This window comes from Balearica regulorum, chromosome 27 (genome assembly GCF_011004875.1).
Source record: "Balearica regulorum gibbericeps isolate bBalReg1 chromosome 27, bBalReg1.pri, whole genome shotgun sequence".
Taxonomy (NCBI): domain Eukaryota; kingdom Metazoa; phylum Chordata; class Aves; order Gruiformes; family Gruidae; genus Balearica; species Balearica regulorum.
Window position 1 is genome coordinate 215,808 of NC_046210.1, and position 17,775 is coordinate 233,582.

Below are 17,775 nucleotides of genomic sequence, written 5' to 3' on the forward strand. Positions count from 1 at the left end.
ACGTTAAGGGGGGGGCGGCCGGGGGGGGCTGCGGCACAAGGCGGCGGGGCGGGGGGCTCGGGGCGATCCAGCCAGCACTGACGCAGCATCGAAAGCACTTTAGACTAAGAGAACGGGTCTCTTAGGGGGCACAGGCTGCTCTGCCGGGGGGGGGGGGCCCCCTCCGCCGCTCCCCCCACGGCACAGGGGTACCGGGCAGCGCTCCCGGCTCCGGCCGAGGGTGTTCGCTCCCCTCCCGCCCCCCCCTTCCCCCCACCAGCGCTGGGGGGACCCCGACTCCCCCCGACACCCCCAAGGAGGCATCACCCCACGTTCCCCGGGGTTCCCCCTTCCTCCATCTCCGTGCCCGGAGGCGCCGTGTGTTGCTGGGGGCTGGTTTTGGCTGGGGGGGGGGGGGGGGGGTATGTGCGGGGTGGGAGGGCCGGGGGATATTTTATTTTGGTTTTTTTTTAATTGTTATGATTTCTTTCTGCATGCCCTTTGCGCGGGAGCAAACCTCGGGCGCTAACGCTGTATGTCGAGGAGCTGAGCTGAGCTGTTACTGTCCCATGAATGCTGGTGGATCGTTGCCAAATTTTTCTCTTCTTCCTCCCCTTTTCTCTCATTCTTTTTCCGTCCCCAACCCCCGGCATATCCCCCCTCCCTTCCCCCCCCCCCCCCCAACCCCTTCGTCTTTTCTTTCTGAGCCTTGTAAGTGTAAAAGATGACTCTGATTTCGTTTTTGTCTCGGGAAAACTGCAAATAAATTATGAGGAAAAACAACTGACCACCCACTCCCCCCAAAAAAAAGGAAAAAAAAAACCCCAAAACCAAAAAAAAAAGGTAGAGGGAGCAGGCCGAGTGCATCCGTACCCGCCGGTTCACCCCGGAGCCCACAGGGATGCCCCGTGGTCGTGCTGGCCCCGGGCCCGATTCCCACCCCAGGAAGGCGCAAACAGTCGGAACCGGGTACAACCGTCAAAGACAACTTTATCCCCGCCCGGCCGGTGCGGCCAGCGGCACAGAAACGAAAGGCAACACCGATCACGATACAATCTCGAGCGAAAGCTTTTGCCCTTCTGAAGGAGGAGGAAAAGGAGGCAGCGAGGGCTGCGGGGTGCCCGGCGGGTGCTGAGCCCCCCCAGGCTGACGGGAGCAGGGGAGGGGGGGCTCCAAGCCACGGGGAAGCCAGGCGAGCCCCCCCCCCCCCCCAGCACTGGGGTCCAGCCGCCCCCCGCGCCGCCCCAGCTTCCCTCTCCCCCCCAGGCAGCTGGGAAGGGGGGGGGGGGCTCAGACACATCCCCAGCAGCGGGGAACAGACACCCCCCCCAGCCAGCCGGGGGGCACCCGAGCCCACCCTGTCCCAGCTCGGCTCTTGCCCACACCACTGCCAAAGGGGTCCGGGGGTGACACCCCCCCCCCCCCATCGCCCTTCCCCAGGCGGGGGATCCCAGCTCACCGCAGGGAAAAGCTGCCCGGGGAGGCACCGGGCCCCAACGCGGCAACCAGCATCCCCCCCGCCGTGCCCAAGGCGCCTCTCCCTCCCTTCCCGGCCCTCTCCTGTCCCCCCCGCCCCGGGCTCGCTCTCAGGACACAAATACATAAAGACCCCCCCAGCTCCCCCACGCAGCCCCGGTTCCTCTCCGGCCAGGCGGCAGCGCCGGCGTGCTGAGGCGTTGGCTAGTGTTACGGCTGGCAAGGCAGGGGAGGGTGCGCGGCCGGGCGCCCCGTGGTCCCAGCCGCCCTCGGGAAAAGCGAGGGCAGGGGGGGCTCCGACACTCCCCCCCCACCACCACCCCGTGGGGTGCCGGCAGCCCCTCAAGATGAAAAAAAAAAAGTCAGGTAAACCCACGGCACCGAGGACACCCAGCCGCGGCCGCCGCAGCGCAGCCCAGGCCCGGGAACCCCCCCTGGGCTTCTGCTCTCTGTCCTGGCTGAGGTCCGAAGGGGAGCGAAGGCCTGGTGGTCCGGAGCAGGAGACCCCGGGCTCCGCGTCACATGATTTCACAGCAGGAATTCTGCTTTCGGGCCTGGGAAGAGAAGGAAAAGCGGCGGCAGTGACGTCGGCTGCAGCTCCCCGGGGGTGCCCAGAGCCGCCCAAGGGGTCTGCACAGCCCTCCTCCCGCCGGAGGCGGCCACGAAGGCGGCTGCCCCGCGCCGAAGGCTCACGGCACAGATCCGACCCCCTGAGCCGGAGCCCACACCAGGAACCGCCGTAGCCGGGATCGGCGTCACCCTCGGCCAGGCGCAGGGCACAGGATGGCCCGGGCAAGGGACCGCGGAGCTCCGGGCAACCGAAGCAGCCCCACCGGCGGACAGCGATCCTCGCCCGGCCCCCACATCACCGCCCCGGGGGTTCGTTCTGCCCTTCCCCAGCCCGTCCCCGGCTCCGTGGGTGGGGGTGACCCCCCGCCGGGGCGAAAAGCCGCACTCACGGTTTTGTAGAAGGCCTTGGACTGCGCCCCCAACACCTCCGATTTGGAGACCAAGTCGTCCAGCTTCTCCCCTCGCTCCAGCAGTGACTCCATGGTGTTGTGCTGCCAAAAGAATCCGGCACTGACTCGCGGTGCCGGCACCCCAGGGCCCTCCCCGGGCAGAAGATGGGGGTGCCACCGCGTCCCCAACCAGGGGAGGAGCCTCTGCCTTCCCACGGCCACCCTGGCTCCGCCGCAGGGAAGGGAGCAATCCCAGCCCCGGTGCCGACGGGAAAGTCGAGAAGAGCCCCCGGGGAAGGCGGCAGCACACGTGGGTCACTCGAAGGGGACGACGTGACACCGCGCAGGGAAGGGAGCGTGGTCCGGAGGGGGGGCGACGTCCCCGTGCCTGCGCTGGGCCAGCCTGGAGGGGCCGGGAGGGAAGGGGGAGGAAGGTCCCACAGCACCGGGAACGCCACCGGGGAATGGAGAAGGCAGAACGGACGCCCCGCACCCCGGCCCCCCGAAAGGCCCCCGGCGTCCTCCTCACCAGGATGATTTTGGTCTCGTCCAGCTCCGCCTGCACTCTGGTCATCGGGTCGGCATCGCGGGGGTTCTCGGAGAGAAACAACACGGCGTCGGCGTCCCCCGGGCCACGGCACTGCAGCACCGGCGTCCCGGCAAGCACCGGGGCGTCACCCGCGCTCCCACCTGCAGACGCGGGGCCGCGGGGAACGTTTCCTGGCCTCTGCGCGAGACCCGCGGGGTGCCGGGGGCCATACCTGGTATTTACTGAGGTAACCGTCCAAGGCCGCGTAGCCGATGGTCGCTGGGGAGCCCGAGGGCCAGTCTATTTTGCTGACCTGCCTGGAGAATTCATCCAGCACCTGTGACACGAGGACACGGGCACTTACTGCCTGGCAGCTCCGCGGCGGCCGGAAGGGATTTGATTTTCTCCTTGGAAAAGGAGATTTTTCTCCTCCTCCTCGTCCCCTTTTGAACAAACTTGAGTGAAGAGACAGAACTCCACTTCCTCGGGCAGTGCCCATGCCGGGTAGGGGTGACTGTCCCCAACCAACCCCAGCACCCTGTGCCCTGCCAGGGCGGCCAGACAAGTCATCACCGGTTTTCGGCAACGCCGGGAGCGCGGCTGCACCTGGTTTTCCCGCATAAAACCCAAGACGGGGCGTTTGCCTGGGCTGGCAGCACGGTGGAGCTGGCGCTAAGTCTGAGCAGGCGAAGCCGAGTCGCTGCACGGCCTGGAAGTTTTGGGTTGGCCGGATCCTGCTCAGCTCAGCGCTGACGTCCCCCCAGCTAACGAGCAGGAGGGTCGTTTCCTCGTCAGAGGGCGAGCAGCGGATCTGGAGGAGCTCCCCAGAGAGGCCTCGCCGCAGACCGTCGCCTCCGGAGCCGCTCCCAGCCCTTGCGCTCACCTTGTCCAGCAAGGTGAAGCAAACCCGCTGCGGATACTCGTTATCTGCAATCACCACTCCGGCCAGCCCGTCGTTCCGCACGTAGACGTGGCAGAGGTACTCTGGGCAGAGAATTCGCGTCAGAGAGGCAGCGGGAAGGTCCGGAGCTTCCCCCAGTGCTCCCCGCCTCCCACCCGGCCCCAGCAGTTCCTTCCCGACCCACGAATTGCCCCGGAAGGTTTCATTCAGCGACCGTATTTCACGTGATGTCATCAGGAGAGCGGGAAGGGCTCAAATCGGCCCCAAATTGGGCCGCAGCAGGTTACCGCAGCCCGGCCACGCGGTGCGGGAGAGGACGCCAACCTTCCAGGGCAGCAGGTACGGCCAGAGTTAAACAAAACACAGAGGGGGAAGCGCTCAGCCTGATTTTAATAATAACAACCCGCCGCAAGCCAGCAGCGTCATCACCGAGGCCGCACCCTGCGCGTCCCAGGGCTCGGGAGACACGTGGGGGCTGGAGACGAGGCCAGAGATCGGGGTACGGAGCCCCAACTCGCACGGCAGAGCTCGAGGGAGAGGGGAAGGCACCGTAGCTGACCCTTCTCACGGGGCGGGCTGGGCTCTCGGCCCGCTCAGCCGCCTCGCGCCTTCAGCGTTACTCGTGAGATCTCGTCTTTTTTAACCACAAACCGACAGGGACCGAAGGCCGCGCGGCCGCGCTCGCTGCCCCCGCGTTATCCTCTTACCTTGCTCCTTGACAGAGGCTCTGCTGCCCAGCTCCGAGCGCTCCACGATCAGCTGGCTCGTGAAGGTCATGAATTCCTGCACGCTGCAAACACGAAGCGATGGCGCTCGAGTCCGCGTGCGGCACAGAGAGCTACCGGAGGCGCCGGCGCGGTGACCACGGGGGAAAATCATCCGTCCCGCAGGTCCCCGGCGTTTCGGGTGGACTGAAATCAGGGGAGGGACTCGCGTCCGTGGGGTGAACTTGGTTTTTTGGTGACTGAGCAGCAAGTAAAGCTCTGTCGAACCGCAGATCTCAAACACACCTCAGCTACCGACCGCTCTGAGGCAAAATTAAGGAACATCCTTAAGCCAGACTCGCTCTAAGTCTGGAAAACATTCCCGAGCCCAGACTCGAGTCCTGCCAAACAGGCTTCTCGCGTAAACCCTCCTCTTCACCCCACAGTAAAAAAAAAACAAAACCCAACAGGTCAAAAATCACAAGCAAGCGCAAAATAAATCTGTTCCCAACACACACTGTCCTGGCCATGCCGGGATTAACGGACGCGTGAGGCGACAAATTCTGCAGTTCAGCTGGAAAGTTCCAGGCAGGGAACCCCGTCAGAGCTCAGGCTGCAGAGTTTGCTCCAACACCCCCCACCGACAGCTCCCGCTCGGGAGCTTCACGTGACGCGGCACCGACAAAACACCAACGAGCACCGGCGCGGCACAGGCCGCGGTTTCCTCACTGGAAGTAACTCCAGAACGGGGATTTGTCTCTCACAGTTTACTTATTCTTTAGGATTGGGGTTTTGGGGGGTTTTTTGGTGGGGGGGGTTCTGCATTTCTCCCAGACCGGACAACACGCGATCAGACGCCGGCTCGGCCGAGACTCCGCACCGTCGGGTTTCCAGGCGCTGCGGAGAAAAGACCGGCTCAAAGTTTTCTTAACATCCGACTTCAGCAGAAACAGCGGAGCGACACGTTCCTCCTGATCCGGGGGTCTGCCGGCAGCTGCAGCCCCCGCCGTCGCAATTCCAGTATTTCACAGTATTCCCGGAGGAATCAGCCACCGAAGACCTCATTCCCTCCCGAATTACTTGGCGGAGATTTGGCAGCAAACACCGCGCATCGGCACGGCCAGGCCGGCCCCGTCCTCCTGCCCGGCAGGTTCTCACGGCTCCCGGGAACCAGAATAAAATCTGGTTTATCCCAGCTTCAAACCCCAAACTCAACTCTCTGGTAACTCTGCAGCCTCCAAAAACGTACACGCGGCGTTTCGAACCCAAACTTAGGTTAATCGAACCTCAAATACCGCCCTCTCGCAGGCGCCGAGGCGCAAGCCGTCCCTCCGAGCAGGAACCAGCTCAGGACAAGGAGGAGCCACCAGAGCAAAGCGGCGAGACTAACGAGCACCGACACCCCCTCATCACCCACAAAAGGCACCGCTGTTCCCAGAAAGCCAAGACTTTTTTTTTTTTTAAGCAAAGAAACAGCCCGCTGCCGGGGAAGCGGCTCTTTCAGCCGTAGCCGACGGCAAAACCACGCAGGGAATTTTCTGTGGATCTGGAAAACAGAGCTGCGACTACGAAGCGATTCGGGTTTTTAAGAGATTACTTCACCCGCCGGAATCCGTCCTGGAGCGCGTGCGTTGGCTCTGCTGGCACAGCTCCTTTATCCCTCTCACATATTTGGCTAAGAAAGCATTATTTGAGACGATCTTACTCGGGCATTTTCCCTTTATCACTGGAACTGCAGAACCAAACGTGCTCCAGGCTCCATAAAATCGTGGCAGGGACGGAGCACGGAAAATTCGAGTCCCGTAGGTGAGTATTTCCTAAAACCTTTATCGTCTGGGACCGGGAAACGAGCCGTTTCCCAACAGGCACCCGCTGTATTTTCCAGCTTTGAGAGGCTTTTGGGAGCTCCCCTCAGCTCCAAGCCCAAGGGCAGCTGCCGAGAGCTCCGTGATCCCTGTGCGAGGCACGGGGCGGGCAGCGGGACAGCCGGGAGCCCGGCTCAGTGCTTAGGGCTAACCCGGCTCACCCGGAGCCGTCCGAATAACCCGAGCGGAGGTTTACGGGCTGGGAAACGTTCGAGATTAGACCAAACGAACTAAATAAAAGACACCAGAGGGTGACGCAAGCCTCGTTAGCCTGACACGGAGACAAACCTCCTCCCACTCGCGCCTCACGCCCCAGGAGCTGCCGTGACTACCGGGGTTAGGCACTCGCTGGAGCCGACCCGAGCGCTCGGGGTGTTTCCCTGCACCCAGATTTTATTGCTTGGCTACGGCGGAAGATTTACCAACCCAAATCTAACGTCCTGTTGCCAGCCCCGACTGGTTTCGCCCTGGTCCTGAGGCCGACAGATCGCTCCAAGGGGATTTTGCAGTGTTGAATCACACACGCAGGGTGACGGCTCCCCACGGGAGGGGATCTCCGGGGGGTTTATCCCTTAGGAGGAGCCTATTACCGCCGCCACCGCGTACCCAGCGACGCAGGAGCAGAACAGGGAAGAAATCCCCCCCCCAAAAGCTTCTACTTCCTCTCCCCGAGGTCCTGCCTGAGCCACGGCCCAGCCCTGCAGCGCAGAGGGGAGATTCCCCCCCTGCCCTGGATCTCCCTCGGGAGGATCCGCAGCTCCAGGCACCCACCTGGACCTCTGGAAGAAGTTGAAGGTGGAGACGTCGTAGGCGGCTTTCAGCAAACGCACTTTGGGGTCACCTTTGTAAAGGACACTTAGGCTGTACAGCCTCATCGTGGCGTCTCCCGCTGCCCTGGGCGGAGGAAGGAAACCCGGGGGGTGAGACGGGGGCCGGGGGGGCTCGGAGCCCCTCCCCACAGCGCCCGGGCCTCACCGGGCCCCCTCCTCCCACCCCTGTGGCCGGGGGTCCCCCCGCCTCCCCCAAACCTCCGTCCTTCAGACGCCGGCCCCAGGCAGCCTGCGCTCGCCTGCCCGACACCCCCAGAGCCCACCCCGACCCCCCATCCCCCGCCTCCCCCACGTCCTGGTGCCCTCAGCCGGGACCCGGCACCGACCCCCCGCCCGGGTCTGAACCCCCCTGCCCTCCGCTGGCCCAGCCCCCATCCCAGTACGACCCGGCCCCCATCGCAGTATAACCCAGCCCCCGGTATAACCCGGACCCCGGTATAACCCGGACCCCACCCCAGTACAACCCGGCCCCCACCCCAGTACAACCCGGACCCCACCCCAGTACAACCCGGACCCCACCCCAGTATAACCCGGACCCCACCCCAGTACAACCCGGACCCCATCCCAGTATAACCCGGACCCCAGTATAACCCGGACCCCAGTATAACCCGGACCCCAGTATAACCCGGACCCCATCCCAGTATAACCCCGACCCCAGTATAACCCCGACCCCAGTATAACCCGGACCCCAGTATAACCCGGACCCCAGTATAACCCGGACCCCAGTATAACCCGGACCCCAGTACAACCCGGACCCCATCCCAGTATAACCCGGACCCCAGTATAACCCGGACCCCAGTATAACCCGGACCCCAGTATAACCCGGACCCCATCCCAGTATAACCCCGACCCCAGTATAACCCCGACCCCAGTATAACCCGGACCCCAGTATAACCCGGACCCCAGTATAACCCGGACCCCAGTATAACCCGGACCCCACCCCAGTACAACCCGGACCCCAGTATAACCCGGACCCCAGTACAACCCGGACCCCAGTACAACCCGGACCCCATCCCAGTATAACCCGGACCCCAGTATAACCCGGACCCCAGTATAACCCGGACCCCATCCCAGTATAACCCCGACCCCAGTATAACCCCGACCCCAGTATAACCCGGACCCCACCCCAGTACAACCCGGACCCCACCCCAGTACAACCCGGACCCCAGTATAACCCGGACCCCAGTACAACCCGGACCCCAGTACAACCCGGACCCCACCCCAGTATAACCCGGACCCCAGTATAACCCGGACCCCAGTATAACCCGGACCCCAGTATAACCCGGACCCCATCCCAGTATAACCCCGACCCCAGTATAACCCCGACCCCAGTATAACCCCGACCCCAGTATAACCCGGACCCCAGTATAACCCGGACCCCAGTACAACCCGGACCCCAGTACAACCCGGACCCCAGTATAACCCAGCCCCCAGTATAACCCGGACCCCAGTACAACCCGGACCCCAGTATAACCCGGACCCCACCCCAGTATAACCCGGACCCCAGTATAACCCGGACCCCAGTACAACCCGGACCCCACCCCAGTACAACCCGGACCCCATCCCAGTATAACCCGGACCCCAGTATAACCCGGACCCCAGTATAACCCGGACCCCAGTACAACCCGGACCCCAGTACAACCCGGACCCAGTACAACCCGGACCCAGTACAACCCGGACCCAGTAGAGCCCCGATCTCCCCCGGCCCGGCCCGGCCCGGCCCCCCGCGGTACCGGCGGCTCCCGAAGCGGCTGGAGGAGGCGGCGGCCGACGGGGGAAGGAACGACCCGGAAGCAGAACCCGAGCGGCCGGAAGTGACACCGACCCCAGGCAACTGCCACGGGGCCTCGCCCGCTCTGCGCACGCGCCGACTCCGCCCCGCCCCCTCGGCCTCTTGACCAATAAGCGCCTGTCTCTCCTTCCGGCCTCGCCCACCGCCGCTCGCGGGCCACCTCCCAGCTGGACGGCCAATCAGCGCCGTGCTGGCGCCATGGGGCGGGGCTTTTTCCGCAGCACCTCCAGCGGGGGGCGCTCTATCCCGGCGTCCTTTGCGGGGGGCGGGGCCTGTCCGTGGGGGCGGGGCCTGTCCCTGGGGGCGGGGCCTGTCCGTGGGGCTGGGCCTGTCTGCTGTGGGGCAGGGCCCATCCGTGGGGCTGGGCCGGTCGCCTGTGGGGCTGCGTGGGCCTCTCCATGGGGCTGGGCCCGTCCGTGGGGCTGGGCCTCTCCGTGGGGCTGGCCTGTCCCCTGTGGGGCTGTTCTGCCCACAGGTGGGACCCTTCTGTGGGGCTGGCCTCTCCCCATAGGGTGGGGGCCCGCTCACCGGGTGTCCCCCCGAGTTTCAGCCCCCCCTGTGGGGTGAGGACCCCTCGCTAGGGGTGGGCACCCATCACGGGGGCAGGGATGAGCCCTCCCCTGCCCCACGGGTGCCCCCAGGGCCAGGAGCAGGGTGGGGACGAAGCGCTGTGGGGTGCCCCTGTGCCCCCCCCCCGGGCCCTGCTGTGACACCCCAAACCCTCTGCCCTCCCCGGGCCCTCGTTGCCCCATGGGGCTGCCAGCCCCCCCCGGCGCCCGTCCAGGCTCTGCGGGGACCCTTCCTTCTCCCTCCCGGCTCCGTGTCCGAGGGGACACAGCCGCGGGCCGACACCGGGAGGTTTTGGGGTCCGCCCATGGCCGGGAGCATCCCCATGCCCATCGGGACCCCCGTGAGCCGGCGTTTCCCCAGGTGCCCCCAACGCTTGGCTGACGGCACCAATCCGGTGACAAGGAGGGGATCGCCACGTCCCCGTCCCCCAAAAACCGGCGGCCGGCCACGGTCTGCCGCAGCGCCCGGCGTCCATCCCGGCATCGCCGGAGCTTTTCCCATCCTGGGGGCACGGAGCACTTCCCAGTCGCCTTCGCCCCTCGCCGGGCGGCCGTAACCTTTGTCATCGAGCCACCGGCTCCTCCGGCCCGGCACGGTCTCCATGGGAGCGTGCCAGGTTGCTAAGCCGTCCGGTGGAGTGCTTGCCACCGCCGCCAGGACATCGAGCCGTTGATATGACAACTGGAGCGGGGACACGGGTGGCCCGGGGCGTGGTGCTTCGCGTGACGGGGCCAGCGGCCCCCGGCGGGGAGGGGTCCCGGCCGAGTCTCGCCGCTACGCCGGGACTTCCCCGCTGGCTGTAGGAACCCGCCGGGGTGGGCTCGCGACCCCTGAAAACCATCCGGCGCGCCGGGAAATAAATTTACTGGTGAAAGGAAGCGATCGAGAAGAGCGGGAGCCGCGTCCCCCCCGGCACGAAGGATGCGGGGCGAGAGGGCTGAACCCACCGGGGCGCCGGGCCCCTCTCCCTGCCCCTCTGCTTGAGGGTCTGGAGGCCGGGGGGGGGGGGAAGGTCGAGACCCCCCCCCTCAGCGGGCGCTGGAGAGGAGGCGGCCGCCGCCGGGCGTCGGATGAGATAAAGTGGCGAAAGTGGAGCATCCCCCGGCGCAGCGAGGGACGGAGCAGCCCAGCGCCGGCCGGACCACTGCCGGGACGGGGAAGGGGGCTCGCTGCCCGGGCCAGGCACGGCGGCGGGGTGCCCGGGGGTCTGGGGGGGGACGGCTCGGCCCGCAGCCCACCCCGCCCCGACGGCTGCCCCCATGCTGGATCACCGAGCCAGGATGGAGAGCGGCAGGAAGGAGAAGGTGAGGCCGCCGACGGGGCGATCCCTGGGGGGCTGGCAGGGAGACGGGGTGGGGGGCACCCGGCGAGCGTGGGGGGTGGCGCGGATCCCCCCCCGGGCCATCCCTGCAGCGAGCAGCCGGGCGCCGCGGGCATCTCCCCGCTGCGTGGGGACGGAGGTAGCCAGGAGGGGAGGACGGCTGGTGGGGAGGACGCCAGCTGGCGGCCCGGAGCCCGCCCCAACATGCCCAGGGGGGTCCCAGTCCCCAAGGTCACCCCCCGGCGCGCTCTGGCGAGGGCACCCGGCGCCGTAAGCCGGGGCTCTGTGTTTTGGCACACCGCGTCTCAGCACGGTGCGGATCTGAGCCCGGGGGTCCCCATGCCGCCGAGGACTCGGGGTGGAGCGGGGGGCGTGTGTGGGACCGCACCGCCATCGGGACGTCGCCCTCGGCATCTTGCCGCCAGCCAAGAGCCCGCCGTCCCCGGGATGAGATGGGGCCCGTCCCCTTCGGCTGGTCGTCACCGTGGTCACCGGAGCACCCGGAGGTCGGCACCCGGCTCGTCCCCGGCCAAACGTCGCTGGGGGCAGCTGCTCCCGTCTCCTCTCCCGGATGGATTGAGCTCCCGGCGCCGTGACGTGGGCTAGGACAGCGAGGCGCTTCCCCGCTCCGGACTGGGATTTACCAGCCTGACACGGCATGTGTCAGGGGCAGGAGCGCGTGGCTGGCAGAGTCGGGCATCGCCGGCCACCGCAGCCTTCGGCCACGCGGTTTCCAGCTTCGTCCCCTTTGTGGGATGCGTCAGAGCGAGCGGTTTCCTTGGGAAGCCGAGAGCCGGTTTCGGTCACGTGGGAAGAGCCGAATCCCACCGAGGAAGAGCCAAACCTGCCGTTTTGGAGGCAAGAAAAGGGATGAGCCAGGGCACACGGAGCCTGAGACGGAAAATGTGTTGGAGAAATAAAACTCGGCCCCTCTGCTGCCATCCTCGGCTGCCAGCCCCAGGGACGGAGACCCCCCGGCCACGGCGAATTTGGCCTTCGCGTGCCGAACAGTGCTGCAGGATGGCTTCTGCATCGCAGAGCACCGAATGCCTCGAGCCGCCGGCTCCGGCAAGATGGTTGAATCCAGCTCTGCACTTCTCCTGGCAGGATTCTTCCAGCCGGCCCGGGCTGAACACCCTCAGGGTCACGGCAAACCTCGCTGCGGTGCTGCCCTGGGCTGCCCCGGCCCCTTTCTGGGGTGGCCGGTAGCGTCCCCCGGCACAGCCATGTCCACCGTGGTGCAGCCACGTCTTGTCTAACGGCACCGTGGGCGTTCCGGGTTAACGGAGCCCCCGGGCTTCGGCGCCGGGGCGGATGGCAAGGGAGGTGCCGGGATCCCCCCTGGCTGGTCGCTGAGGCCCCCCCCGGCGCGAGGGCTCCGTGGGGCAGGAGCTTTCGGGACAAGGAGATATTTGGGATGAGGCCCCGCTCAGGGGATGGAGGCCGAGGGACGGCGCTCGGGGCCGGGCCATTTATGGGGATGCACTGGGGGGGTCAGGGCGAGCGGCCGAGCCGAGGCGGTGGGCGCTCTCCCGATGCCGGGATTATCCGAACCACATCCCAAAGCCTTTTACAGAGCCCCCCCCACCCTGAAACCCATCGGGAAACGGCAGCAGCCTCGAGGAAAACATCCGTCTGCCGGCAAAAGTGCAAGCGGGAGCGTTTTAAGCTTGCCCGGATCCCGGTGACTAATGAGCCTCTAATGCCGCCGGCTACATCTGGCCGAGCGTGGAGCGCTCTCTCCCCCCCGGCTCCATCTGACAGCCCGGGGCTGCCTGCCCCCGATTACGTGCCGTGGCTAATGGAGGCTGCGCCGGCGGCGGAGCCCGGGGTTGCTACGTAAAGGGTAAATACAGGTCCTGCCTGCCAGGCGCTTCCCTCGAGTGGGCCCTGCGATTCTCCCTGGTAGCGAGGCGAGGGAGCAGTTCCTGATAATACTCTTTATATCCTGCCCTCGGACCCGCTCGTACAAAGTCGGATGAGTGGAAAATGTTACCCGCGGTTCCCAGGGGGATACAGGGAGAGGGATGCTCCCGGCTCCCAGGGAACCGAGGAGGACGCAGCATCCTCACGGCAGACACGGAGGGGTCCCACACCCTCGGTGGGAGCTGCCGAGCTCCTGAATGGCATCGCTGGAAGCGCTCCTCACTGGGAAAGACCCTGGGATTCGGCGGGAGGGGATGTGCCGGGTCACTGGTCCAAGCCCTGCCGGAACGGCGCCGGCTTCAAAGCAACCGGACGAGCTCATGGAAAATGAACCGGCGGAAGGTGATGGCACGGGGACCCCTGTGCCGACGGCGGACGTCTGGCATGCAGTGCCGGGAGAGGATTTGGGACCAGCAGCGGCTCGTGCCGGCCCTGCAGGTTCCCCAGCGTGTCCATTAGGTTGGAGGCAGGACGGCAGAGAGATGGGATAAAGTGTTCAGGGTCTCTGCGTGCTGGTGGGGAAAACCAGGGCTAGGGGAAGGAAAATTTGGATTATTTATTGCGGTTCAGGACAGCCGGGTCCCGTATCCCCCGTCCGTCCCGCCGCAGGTGGAGCAGATCCTGTCGGAGTTCCGGCTGAAGGAGGAGGACCTGAAGAAGGTGATGTACCGGATGCAAAAAGAGATGGACCGAGGGCTAAAGCTGGAGACGCACGAGGAAGCCTCCGTCAAAATGCTGCCCACCTACGTCCGCTCCACACCCGAGGGCTCAGGTACGGCGCCGCCGGGCCGGACGGGCACCGCTCCCGGTCCTTCGCTGTGTCACCTCTTCCCCGCCGAGCCCGAGACCCCCCTGCCGAGCCCGTCACCTTTTGTGTCCCCCCTCGGCTCTGCAGAGGTCGGAGATTTCCTGTCGCTGGACCTCGGCGGCACCAATTTCCGAGTGATGCTGGTGAAAGTGGGCGAGGGGGAGGAAGGGCAGTGGAAGGTGAAGACGAAGCACCAGATGTACTCCATCCCCGAGGATGCCATGACGGGGACGGCCGAGATGGTGAGCTGGGCGCGCGCGGCGTCCCGTCCCCTCCCGCGCAGCCCCCGTCGCCGGGCAGGGGCACGCAGCACCGCGTTTCGGTGGGGACGCCGGCGGGTTCGTCCCTCGTCCCTCCAGCCAGCAGAGGCCGGGGGGTGGCGGGGGGGTGGCACGGGATCCGCGGTGGGGACGGCGGCTGGCCGGGAGGGTGGGGGGCAGCACCTGGCGAAGGCTCGACCTCCTCTCTTCCAGCTCTTCGACTACATCTCTGAGTGCATCTCCGATTTCCTGGACAAGCACCAGATGAAGCACAAAAAGCTGCCCCTGGGCTTCACCTTCTCCTTCCCCGTGCGGCACGAGGACATCGACAAGGTGAGGGGGCAGCCGGGCGGCACCAGGACTCGGGGGTCCCCAGGCCCGGCTACACCCACAGCCCCCATCTCACCCTCGCTCCAGGGCATCCTCCTGAACTGGACCAAGGGCTTCAAAGCCTCCGGCGCGGAAGGGAACAACGTGGTCGGGCTCCTGAGAGACGCCATCAAACGGCGAGGGGTGAGATGATCCCACGGTTTGCGCCGGTACCGCGGCCGGGGGGGGAGACCCCGGCACCCCTGGCCGTCCCCACGACGGGGCCGCCGGAGCCCGGCATGTCCCTGGGAGAAGTCGTTCCGTGCGTGCGCACACACGTGTGCGTAACGCGTGCGTGCGTCCTTGTCCTCGGGGATCCCCCCCACCCCTGACCCGCCTGCAGTGGGACGGCCCAGACCCCCGGCAAAGACCCCGACGGTCCCTCTCCCCCCTCCAGGACTTCGAGATGGATGTGGTGGCGATGGTGAACGACACGGTGGCCACGATGATCTCCTGCTACTACGAAGATCACCGGTGCGAGGTTGGGATGATTGTGGGTAAGACGGCCCCTTCCCGCAGGGACACGCGGCAGGCGAGGGGGGGGGACACCGTTCCCACGGCCCCGCTCACGCTCCCCCGCTGCGAACAGGGGCTTGTCCTTTCGGGGAGGGGGGGACACACCACACGCCGAGGACAGGGGAGTGGCAGCCGCACCCTGCCGAGGTCTCCTGAGGGTGGGACGCTGGACGGCATCGCCCGGCCCCGGCGCGGTGGCAGGGACACCTTTGGGGTGGAAAGAGGCTGATCCGCAGCATGGGTCTGTCCCCAAGGGACACCCGCTCTCCAGGCTGCCGGTGGCTCCGGCATCTCACCGTCTGGGTGGGCACCCACCGAAGGTGGCCGGTGCCGGCTGTGCCGGGAAGCCCGGGAGGTGGTTTGAACCCCGTGGGCTCCTTCAGGAGCAGCCCAGACCCCCGCTATCTTTAGTGCCATCGACCACGCGGCCATCTGGGCTTTCCGCACCGGCTCGCACCGTCCCCTCGGCCTGGGTAAACACCGCGCCGCCGGCGCCAGGCTGTTTATCGGCTCCCGGGCTGCCCTCATCACGCGGCAGCCAGAGCCCCTGGGACCCCACGGTGGCTGCGGGGAAGGACCGGGGGGCTCCGGAGGGCTGAGCTGCCCCGTACGCTGGGACGGGGACAGGCGGCTCCCAGCGCAGCCCCCCACAGCCAGCGGGGAGGGACGTTGGGGTTCGGCGCTGTCCCGTGCGTGTTCCCCCCCCCAACGCCGCCACCGCCCGGTCCCATCCCCGGTTCCCGCTGGCAGGGACGGGCTGCAACGCCTGCTACATGGAGGAGATGCAGAACGTGGAGCTGGTGGAGGGCGACGAGGGGCGGATGTGCGTCAACACGGAGTGGGGGGCCTTCGGCGCCTCGGGGGAGCTGGACGAGTTCCTCCTGGAGTACGACCGCGTGGTGGACGAGACCTCACTTAACCCCGGTCAGCAACTGTAAGGAATAGGACAGAGCCAGTTCCTCTGGGCATTCCCCGTCCCCGTCCCCGGCTGCGTCCCCTGCGCCCGCCCTTCTCCTTCCCCCCGCCCGCCCGCGCCACGCTGGGCTCAGCTGAGGCCGGAGCAGCTCGTCACAGGTACCCCCGACGCGGGGGGGTCCTTCGCCCCGGCCGCCGTGCCCGCACGCAGGGACGCGTCCGGCGAGGAGGAGGGGGGGAAGGAAAGAGGGGGTGCTGTGGGACGCGTGTCCCCCTCCGCCCCCAAGTCCCGGCCCTGACGGCCGCCCCCTCGCCGTGTTCCCCACCCAGCTACGAGAAGATCATCGGGGGGAAATACATGGGGGAGATTGTCCGGCTGGTGCTGCTGAAGCTGGTGGACGAGAACCTGCTCTTCAACGGGGAGGCCTCCGAGAAGCTCAAGACCCGCGGGACCTTCGAGACCCGCTTCGTGTCGCAGATCGAGAGGTACGGTGCTGGCAGGGCCGCGACGGGGGGGCCGGCGCCCCCAAACTAGCCCGCTCCGTCGCCCCACAGCGGGGTCTTCCGTCCCGTCACCCCACAGCGGTCCAGGCGCGCCGGGCTGTGCCACAGCGGCGTCCCCCGTCCCCCCCTCCGCAACCGCCCCGCACGGGGTCCCCGCATCCCCCTGTCCCCCGACCGACGCGCCCCTCTCTCCCCGTCCCAGCGACTCCGGCGACCGCAAACAGATCTACAACATCCTGACGGCCTTCGAGCTGCTGCCCTCGGGGACGGACTGTGACATCGTGCGGATGGTCTGCGAGAGCGTCTCCACCCGCGCCGCCCAGATGTGCTCGGCCGGGCTGGCCGGCGTCATCAACCGCATGCGGGAAAGCCGGAGCCAGGAGACCCTCAAAATCACCGTGGGGGTCGACGGCTCCGTCTACAAGCTCCATCCCAGGTGCGGATCCCCGGGAGCCTTCCTCCCGCCGCCATCCCCTTCCTCCTCCTCCTCCCCAAGCCTTGACCCCGTTTTTTCCTCTCCGGCAGCTTCAAGGACCGCTTCCACGCCACGGTTCGGCAGCTGACGCCCGGCTGCGACATCACCTTCATCCAGTCGGAGGAAGGCAGCGGGCGCGGGGCCGCGCTCGTCTCGGCCGTCGCCTGCAAAATGGCCTGCATGATGGGGCAGTGAGAGAGGACTCGGGGGGAGGATGAGGGTGATGATGGGGGGGTGGGAGGACGGTGGTCCCGCTCAGAGCTCTGCGAGGAGCAGAGACGGACGCGGGAAGGGATTTGGCGCCGGCGGAGGCGGCTCCCGGCTCCCCAATAAACGGGGTTTGTGTGGACTTCTCCTCCGGGGCCGCTTGGGCGAGAGCTCCTCGTCTTCCTCGCGTTCGTGGGGAGACTCCCCCCCCACGGGGCTGCCCCACGCGTGTGGGGCACCCCAGGGTCATCCTGCACCTCCCCCGGTCCCCGGTGTCCTCCCCGCACAGGGAGCGGGACCCCCCCTGCACCCCCCCGGCCCCTTTTCTGGGGGTGACCCCCCGCCCAGGGGGGGTTGGGGGGTACGTGGGGGTCGGGGAGAACCCCAGGGGTGCAGAGACCGACTGGGATGCGCCGGAGCTGTGCCGGATGCGGCGGGGCACCAATTCTCGGGGATCCCCTTCAGCTTTGTCCCCGCAATGGGGGGACGGGGTGGGGGGGGCAGAACCTGGGGGCACCCCAGCCTCCCCCTCCCAGCACTGACCCCCCCAAAAGGAGGCACCGACCCCCCGCCGAGGGCTAAATCCCCTCCTGCCAGCAGCAGCACCCCGACACCCAGCGGGTCCCAGCGCACCCCAGAAGTGCTGTGGCTCGGCCTCCATCCCAGGCAGCCGAAAATAAGTGTCCCCGTCCCCCCTCCGGTGACCCCCGGGGCACCCAGCCCGGCTTGTGTCCGGCACAGCCCGGCGGCGTTGGCACCCGCTGGCAGCGCCAGGTTTAGCTCGGGGCGATAAGGGGGGGGATAAAAGCCGGGGACCCCCCCAGGTGCCAGGGATGGGGGGTGGCCCCGGGTGTAGGGGTGCTGTGGGG

At 66.9% G+C, this 17,775-nt stretch overlaps 2 protein-coding genes and 1 long non-coding RNA gene across 7 annotated transcripts; 2 read left to right on the top strand and 1 right to left on the bottom strand.

Annotated features, from left to right (window-relative positions):
* Positions 1-952: 952 nt before the first annotated feature.
* On the bottom strand, positions 953-9,110 carry YKT6 (YKT6 vesicular SNARE protein). The gene is made up of 8 exons (XM_075736414.1): positions 8,977-9,110; positions 7,185-7,307; positions 4,552-4,634; positions 3,827-3,927; positions 3,176-3,280; positions 2,944-3,009; positions 2,415-2,516; positions 953-2,009 (listed from the first exon to the last, which is right to left on the bottom strand). The coding sequence occupies exons 2-8, from the start codon at positions 7,286-7,288 to the stop codon at positions 1,974-1,976; spliced, it is 597 nt and encodes a 198-aa protein (XP_075592529.1). The 5' UTR covers positions 7,289-7,307; positions 8,977-9,110; the 3' UTR covers positions 953-1,973.
* On the top strand, positions 6,287-6,668 carry LOC142598268 (uncharacterized). Its single transcript, XR_012832555.1, has 2 exons — positions 6,287-6,354; positions 6,434-6,668. It is a non-coding gene; the product is annotated as an uncharacterized LOC142598268 (long non-coding RNA).
* A 405-nt stretch (positions 9,111-9,515) lies between the features above and the next one.
* Positions 9,516-17,048, top strand: GCK (glucokinase). Of its 5 annotated transcripts, none has more exons than XM_075736672.1 (10): positions 9,516-10,909; positions 13,462-13,624; positions 13,748-13,902; positions 14,134-14,253; positions 14,338-14,433; positions 14,687-14,786; positions 15,556-15,739; positions 16,051-16,206; positions 16,427-16,660; positions 16,750-17,048. In XM_075736672.1, the coding sequence occupies exons 1-10, from the start codon at positions 10,865-10,867 to the stop codon at positions 16,892-16,894; spliced, it is 1,398 nt and encodes a 465-aa protein (XP_075592787.1). In that variant the 5' UTR covers positions 9,516-10,864; the 3' UTR covers positions 16,895-17,048. The 5 variants fall into 5 exon arrangements, 4 of the variants coding, with proteins under 4 accessions (XP_075592787.1, XP_075592788.1, XP_075592786.1 ...); XM_075736673.1 differs by lacking the exon at positions 9,516-10,909 and adding an exon at positions 11,117-12,772; XM_075736671.1 differs by lacking the exon at positions 9,516-10,909 and adding an exon at positions 12,793-13,194.
* Positions 17,049-17,775: the final 727 nt, after the last annotated feature.